Below are 6,701 nucleotides of genomic sequence, written 5' to 3' on the forward strand. Positions count from 1 at the left end.
TAAACATTTCACCTAACTACGAACTAGTTGGAAGAATTATAGCTGCATGGATGCCTGTATATGATTTTAACAAACACTGAAAATCTGACGCAAAAACTGGCAGATATTTTGCTCTTCTCTGTTGGAACAACGCAAGCGGGAGGTCAATGACCTGCGCCCCGCGAGTACTGTAAACAACGGTACGTAATGTGTATCGTCGGCGCACGCGCGCGCGCCACGGTATCAACAATTTTCCACAATCTTCACCGACTAGTATTATATATTCTGTTATCGATTTCTGAAGAATCACCAAAATTGTAGAGTGTACAGGCGTTCATTTGTTGTTGCTGAGAACATCGCAAGACGGCTTCCTGGCAAATTTTCCTAAAGCGAGCGTTGAGGGCTTGCATGCCCGACAGTTTTCAAAGATAGTCCAGATAGCTCGGTTGGTAACGCGCAGGGCTGCAAGTCCAGACATTGCGAGTTCGAACCCCGGTACACCGGATATTTTTAATTACCCTTTTTACAATTTTTAACAATTTTAACATTTTTAACAATTTCAACAATTTTAACCATTTTACATTTTAACAACTTCAACATTTAATTTTAACATTTTCGTTTTAATATCCATTGCTTTGCTTTTAACATTCCAAAACTGATTGTTCTTACTCAAGAATTTCAATAACTTCGAATGTTAGTCTTTTTGTATTTTTTCAACATACAAACCAAAATCACTTTGATGTTGTCACAAAAGTAACATCTGTGCGCGCATCGGTTTTCGTTCATTTAAAAACTTCAAGTACAAACATCTGGAAACTAAGCAAACATACTCAGTAAATTGATTGCTGTAATTCCCGATTTTTTTTCACTGTACCGCAACGCAAGCGGGGGGTTAATGTTTACGGTTTTCACTGTCACCTCTGTATTGTGAACTTATCATTACAGTTAGGAAATAATTCCTGGACTTTCTTTTTCCTGCAACTGTCACCACCGTGAATATATAGTTCCGTGAACATGTCCATTTTTCTCATGTTCCATGAAAATTTTGCTTCCGTTAGTAGTAGTTACAATCTCGTCAAAAGTGTAAAGTAAAGCTGTCGAGATTTAAAGTGCGTGTCGTTGTATCTTTGTAAAAAAAAGGGAGATAATTGCCAAGTGCCAGTTTTGTAAATACCTGTCGAGATTCAAACAGCTTGTCCTTGTATAATTGCAGTATGGTTTATTTAGAATCTCTCATTTTTGTTTGGGGAAGGGTATGGAGTGAAATTCCTACATTTGCTCCGAAGCAAATGTTGGCCTTTCTAGTTTACATTGTGATTTTATCGAAAAGATTCAATTACGACATAGATTTCTACCCCGTATGAAATGGGGAAAGCATTAATGCGTTACCACACCTGTCATTGCCGTGTCAGGATGAGTGTTGTTCACGCGAAGTGTCCACACACCAAGCGGGTTCTCCCCCCAGTGGTGAAGGGTTAAGAACGTCCAGTCCAGGTCAGGCTCCGCGTCCTGGACCCTTCCCGGAGCCACTGTCGACGTTGTCCCCGAAGGAGACGTGAGCTCGATGACGAGGTATCCGCGGTGAGGGAAGGTCAGCGTCACATGGACCAGGACGTGCTCCAGGTAATGAACCTGGTCTGGTGCACAGATTCTAGGATTCACGTCAACAGTTGACTCCAGTGTCCCTCCGCCTGGGATGGTCCTAGTTTAAAACAAAAGGAACCAATAGCTGCATCTAGCATCGAAGTATCATCACACAAAGCTCTGACGACTAAGAAACAGTTTGATTCTTTACAACTGAATAACTACCTCAACACAGTCTACCAGTTTTACTACCAACAAATCCGGTGTCATCCATCTGTCTGAAGACAAAAAATAAATATTTTACCGTTTTTATATAGAACACTTTGATACTAGACTGTATCAAAGTATTATGATTATCTTCAGCTTTGATCTTGATCCTGTTATGAAATGACTTACAATTGACCTTGAAAAAGCAGGTATACTTATTACTTATTTCGTTGATGGGTACCTACTTTATGACGGTAGACATAAGGTCTTGGCAGATAACTTGATCTGGAACATTGGGCCACAGTCTTGCCTGATCTACCATCGCTCCAACGTCCATGAGGCCGAATCCACATAGATTGTTCACTGAAACAATCCGAAAACTATTCAATGAGACATTCCTCATCCAAGTCACAAGAATGACTTTTTGTTAGCAAAACTGCTGCAACATTTGACAAAAATGAAAGCAAATCAATATTATAGATAATTGTGACACTTTTTGAACTTTTTAACCTGTCTCATACCTTTAAAACCAGCCTTGTTGGTTGTCCACTCGTCACCGCAGAGTCCCTCTGTTCTTGTAGTCCTTGTTATCAAATGTTGGACGTCTCTCCACGTGAGAGATGGGCTACGTGGCAGATACAGTATTATAAACATCTTAGTATCAATTTGAAAACGTTTGAAAGGCAAATACGCAAATACGTTGTTTCCCTGTTGTAAATCTGCATCATCTACCGCTAGGACAGTAAAATGTAAACTTTCTGGTCATTTCTTTACTTAAACAACGAGATAAACCATGGTGTCGCAAGTACATACAATGATTTGTATGATTTGACGCCAAGAGCTATTCGATACTTTACAATTAGACAAGATATGTAAGAAAATGTCAAAGCAGGACATGTTTAAACACTTGATGTCATACAAGAACGAATGTACAGTAGACAAACTATGTAATTATGTTTCCAAATGTTTCAAAAAGAGAGAAGAAAGGGCAACTAACAGTAGATGATAGGTAGTTTATAGTGGTATTGTAATGTATTGATTCCTAGCACTTTGCATTAGAATATAGCGTACCAGTATGACATACTCATGTTTTACATACTGGATATCTTCTTGTGCATTTAGCCCATCTGGGCAAGAACATGCAATAAATATTTATATCATATCATATCATATCATATTATTAAAAAGAACAGAAGTACAGTGCAATAGATCCAGAATTCGCAGCAAAAAGTACATTCCCGAAGCCTTACTTTGCCTCAAGTACCAGAGCCATGGCCCCAGCCGCCAGTGCTGCAGTCGGGGACGTACCAGAAAAGTCTGTCTTACAGCCTGTCGCTTGGCTAGGAACGACCTAAAGATACAATCGCGATCTCACAAAGTTAGTTCCGGTACTTTCGTCAAAGCACGGGGTTATTTCTTCGGATAAAATAAAGGAAAACAAGGTCAAAGTACAGGCACAAGCATAGCACTAAGTAATAGATAAACACAGGAATGTTTTGAGTCAATAACTAATATATGAAGAGTGACTTTAGTATGTATGTACAAGGGTACTCAGGATTTGAGCTATAGTATTACTAATAGTATACTATAAATACACAGCTGTACTGGATGAAAACTGCTGACAAAGAGGCATATACTCACGAATGAAGAGCTAGTGTCAGTGAAGTCATTCCCGTAAGCCGCCGCCATGATAGCGGTGCACGGCTCGTTGTAGACCGCGGACTCTCCGGCCGGCCATACGGAGTTGATCCCGATGGTGTAGATGGAGTTGATGTAGCCGTCGTAAGCGCAGCTGTCTCCAAATGCACCGCCGTTACCACCGGAGAAAATGTAGATTGACCCTTTCCCTCCACGACCCTAGATGAGTTAATAATAAAGGGTTCATGCCCCGACCTGAGGTATATATGGTGAGATAATCCCTCATTTCACTCGGTGGTTTCTTCGGTGGTTTAATATCGCACCCGACCAGGGATTATCTCACCATATACACCGAGGATAAGGCGGGGCATTAACGTTATTATCATATAGCTTATCGTTATTAGACCCAAATTTCTTTATAAAACTCCTCCATTGCCAAAAAAAAATCGTGAAAAAACTATGTTACGAAAAAAACTATGTCACGTGAAACAAGATGGTGTGGCCAAAAATCAGATCATCTATAGCCTTTACTAGGTAATCATCTGAGCTGACCACGTGACATTGAAACAGTACCACAGTTATTGGGGGTGTCAAAAATTGTGTTTTATATTTTTCTGTTCAAATTTCAGTTTTACCTTTTCAATTGTGCTGTATTTTAAAAGCAAATATTATAAATGAATTAAAATATGTTTTTAAAAGATAAACACTACTGCTATTGTCCTGTCCCCTGTATAATGGTACGGTCCAAAAAAAAAGGCGGTTATCTGAATAACCATGGGTTTTGGCCTGATAACCAATGGGAAATGGGGCCTTCTGATTGGTCGACGGCTGCTGGCTATATCATAATTTCTTATCATCGATGTGTTTTCTTGACACTGTAATAAAAAATGCATCATCACTAACCTAATTAAGGTGGGTAATCAACATAATTCGTGCTTACTGTGTGTACTCCATTCCGTAAGGCCCGTTGAAGTAACGGCTCCGGTCCGTCTAACACGAACTGGTAATCAGAAGGTCCCCAGCTGTTGGAGTAGATGGCGATCTCCTGTGACTTGTGAGTGAGAGCTGCAGCTTCATCCGCATCCAATATGTCACTTACCCCTCCAGACAGTAGCCGCAGTCCTGTACAGATGCATATATGAAGTCTGAATAACATATTTGTCACACGAGTCTGACTGGTAATAAGGTAGATATGGTCACATTTGCATTTTACAAGATACAAGATACCAGATCTCTTTATTGGAAATCGCAGTGTTGCCACTGAGTTAAACCTATTTACAATTCAAAATTAGGAATCATTAAAAGCTGTTACAAATATGGACAAGTTATGATCAGACATTACAAGAATAGACAAGTTACTGTCCGTGCTGGTTTTAGTTACAAGTCTCGTCATGTACGGCACACAAGAGTTCAAGTATCGCTTCGTTCTATTTTTCGGACAGTTTAATTTGTGGTTGTTGCGTGTTTTTTTTAATGTTGAAATAAAAAATATTGCTTTCAGGCCTATAAACTGAATAAATTCGTAGCAAAAACCTTTGCCTAACTAACGTAACACACATCATGTAAACAATGTTACGTACCTGCTATCTGTGCTCTATAAGCCACACCGACACCACAGAAGCTGTTGTTGGCAGCTGCAGCGATCACGCCCGCACACTGAGTCCCGTGCCTGGTGATGTTAGAAGAACACACACACACATGATACATACATGTATCTTCTATAAGTATGACATAGTTGCATATAACCAACTTGCCCATGTCTAACTGACTGCAAGTTTGTTGTGCAAGGTAAGTAAGGTGTCTAGAATAATGAACTCCTTACACGTAACACCGTGCCCTAGCAGAATGAAAAGTCCGAGAACGTTGAAAAGTGCCACAAAGTTAACATCTGACATGATTGTACGTAGTTGACTACAGATTCTGTAAATTTTCATTCGGGACAGAGTTGGGAGGAATTCCGCAGTCTGTATCTGTATGTTGGCCAGCTTTCGGGGCTGGGTCAGGGCTAGTTCGGCAAAAGGTTTTAAAATGGTTAGGATATGGTCGGGCCAAAACGTATTTATTGCTTACTCGTGACTCTGCTGAGGTGGAGTTGGATCTTGTCTGTCACGGAGGAAGTCGTACGACAAACTGATATCCTGAAAACACATCGGTTTTAGAACAAAGTAGTATGATTATTGATTAAAACTACTCTCTATGAATTCATTACAGTAACTGTAAAATGTAGGTCGATAATTTTTTATTTAAAAAATAGACATAACAGCATGAACAAAGATTAAATCTATTCGCCAAAAGTAATCAGTTACTCAAGCAACTGGATATGATTTTGAAAACGTCAGACGTTTCAGCTAGCCTGGGTTCCATCCTGGTTAGTTTACGTCCGCTCCTACAGTCGCTACCACCGATGGAACCCAGGCTACGTTTCAGCTAGTATCCACTAGCTTTCGTCAGTAACTGTGAGACCAGAGGAGAATTGCAGGTTTATAACTTTGAATAACTAATTTTTGGCGTATCGTATTACGTGGATGTCTAACCTTCATCGACTAAATCTATTCGCATAAATTTTCAGATCGGAATAAGGAATATAACCAAGACTTACCACTCTGCTCTGTAAGTCTGGATGGGAGACTATGACACCATCGTCCACCACACCCACCGTCACACCTTCCCCTGCACATGCCGTGTTCCACGCGGGTAGGACGTTCATGTTCACCTTCCCAGTGTACTATAGGAGTTTTATTTTAGTCAACAAAAAGAAAGAACAAAAGCTGAACCATCCAACTTAACAACATAAGTGAAATCAAATTTAGTAATATAAATATAAATATTATATGACAAAATATAATTTAAACACAAAACCCGCCCCATTTGCCGAGATGCTTATCCAATTTGTTTTTACTTGTAGCAATATACAACTCAACTTTGTTAAAAAGGATATATAATTTAGAAAGGACTGAAAATTCAATTTTTTTTTACTTTCTACTATGGAATATGAAATATTTTGCTAATAATATGATAAAGTTTTGGATTACAGGGGTACCAGGGAGAAGGTTTCCGAAAATGATATTAAAATCGTTCAAGAGAATATCTTGACCGGTTTTTTGAAGATACCAAATTTTAGGAGTATAGGTAAATATTCCAAAAAACAGTTACTCAAGCAACTGGATATGATTTTGAAAACGTCAGACGTTTCAGCTAGTATCCACTAGCTTTCGTCAGTGACTGAGAGACCAGAGGGGAAAACAGGTTTATATACACAACCTGTTGATTGATATGCAAATATGATTATTTGC

The 6,701-nt window shown here is 39.4% G+C and overlaps 1 protein-coding gene across 1 annotated transcript in view; it reads right to left on the reverse strand.

Moving 5' to 3' along the window:
- The window catches only part of LOC109484828 (furin-like protease kpc-1), an 18,920-nt gene that overhangs the window by 1,892 nt on the left and 10,327 nt on the right, over positions 1 to 6,701 (reverse strand). The window contains exons 6-14 of the mRNA XM_019788185.1: positions 6,008 to 6,133; positions 5,479 to 5,546; positions 4,989 to 5,077; positions 4,349 to 4,530; positions 3,412 to 3,627; positions 3,021 to 3,121; positions 2,292 to 2,395; positions 2,016 to 2,133; positions 1,374 to 1,681 (exon numbers count right to left, since the gene is read on the reverse strand). Coding sequence (XP_019643744.1) covers positions 1,374 to 1,681; positions 2,016 to 2,133; positions 2,292 to 2,395; positions 3,021 to 3,121; positions 3,412 to 3,627; positions 4,349 to 4,530; positions 4,989 to 5,077; positions 5,479 to 5,546; positions 6,008 to 6,133 — 1,312 coding nt within the window. The remainder of the gene's footprint in view (positions 1 to 1,373; positions 1,682 to 2,015; positions 2,134 to 2,291; positions 2,396 to 3,020; positions 3,122 to 3,411; positions 3,628 to 4,348; positions 4,531 to 4,988; positions 5,078 to 5,478; positions 5,547 to 6,007; positions 6,134 to 6,701) is intronic.

The sequence above is a fragment of the Branchiostoma belcheri genome, unplaced genomic scaffold, assembly GCF_001625305.1.
Source record: "Branchiostoma belcheri isolate BF01 breed outbred unplaced genomic scaffold, Haploidv18h27 scaffold70, whole genome shotgun sequence".
Lineage (NCBI taxonomy): Eukaryota > Metazoa > Chordata > Leptocardii > Amphioxiformes > Branchiostomatidae > Branchiostoma > Branchiostoma belcheri.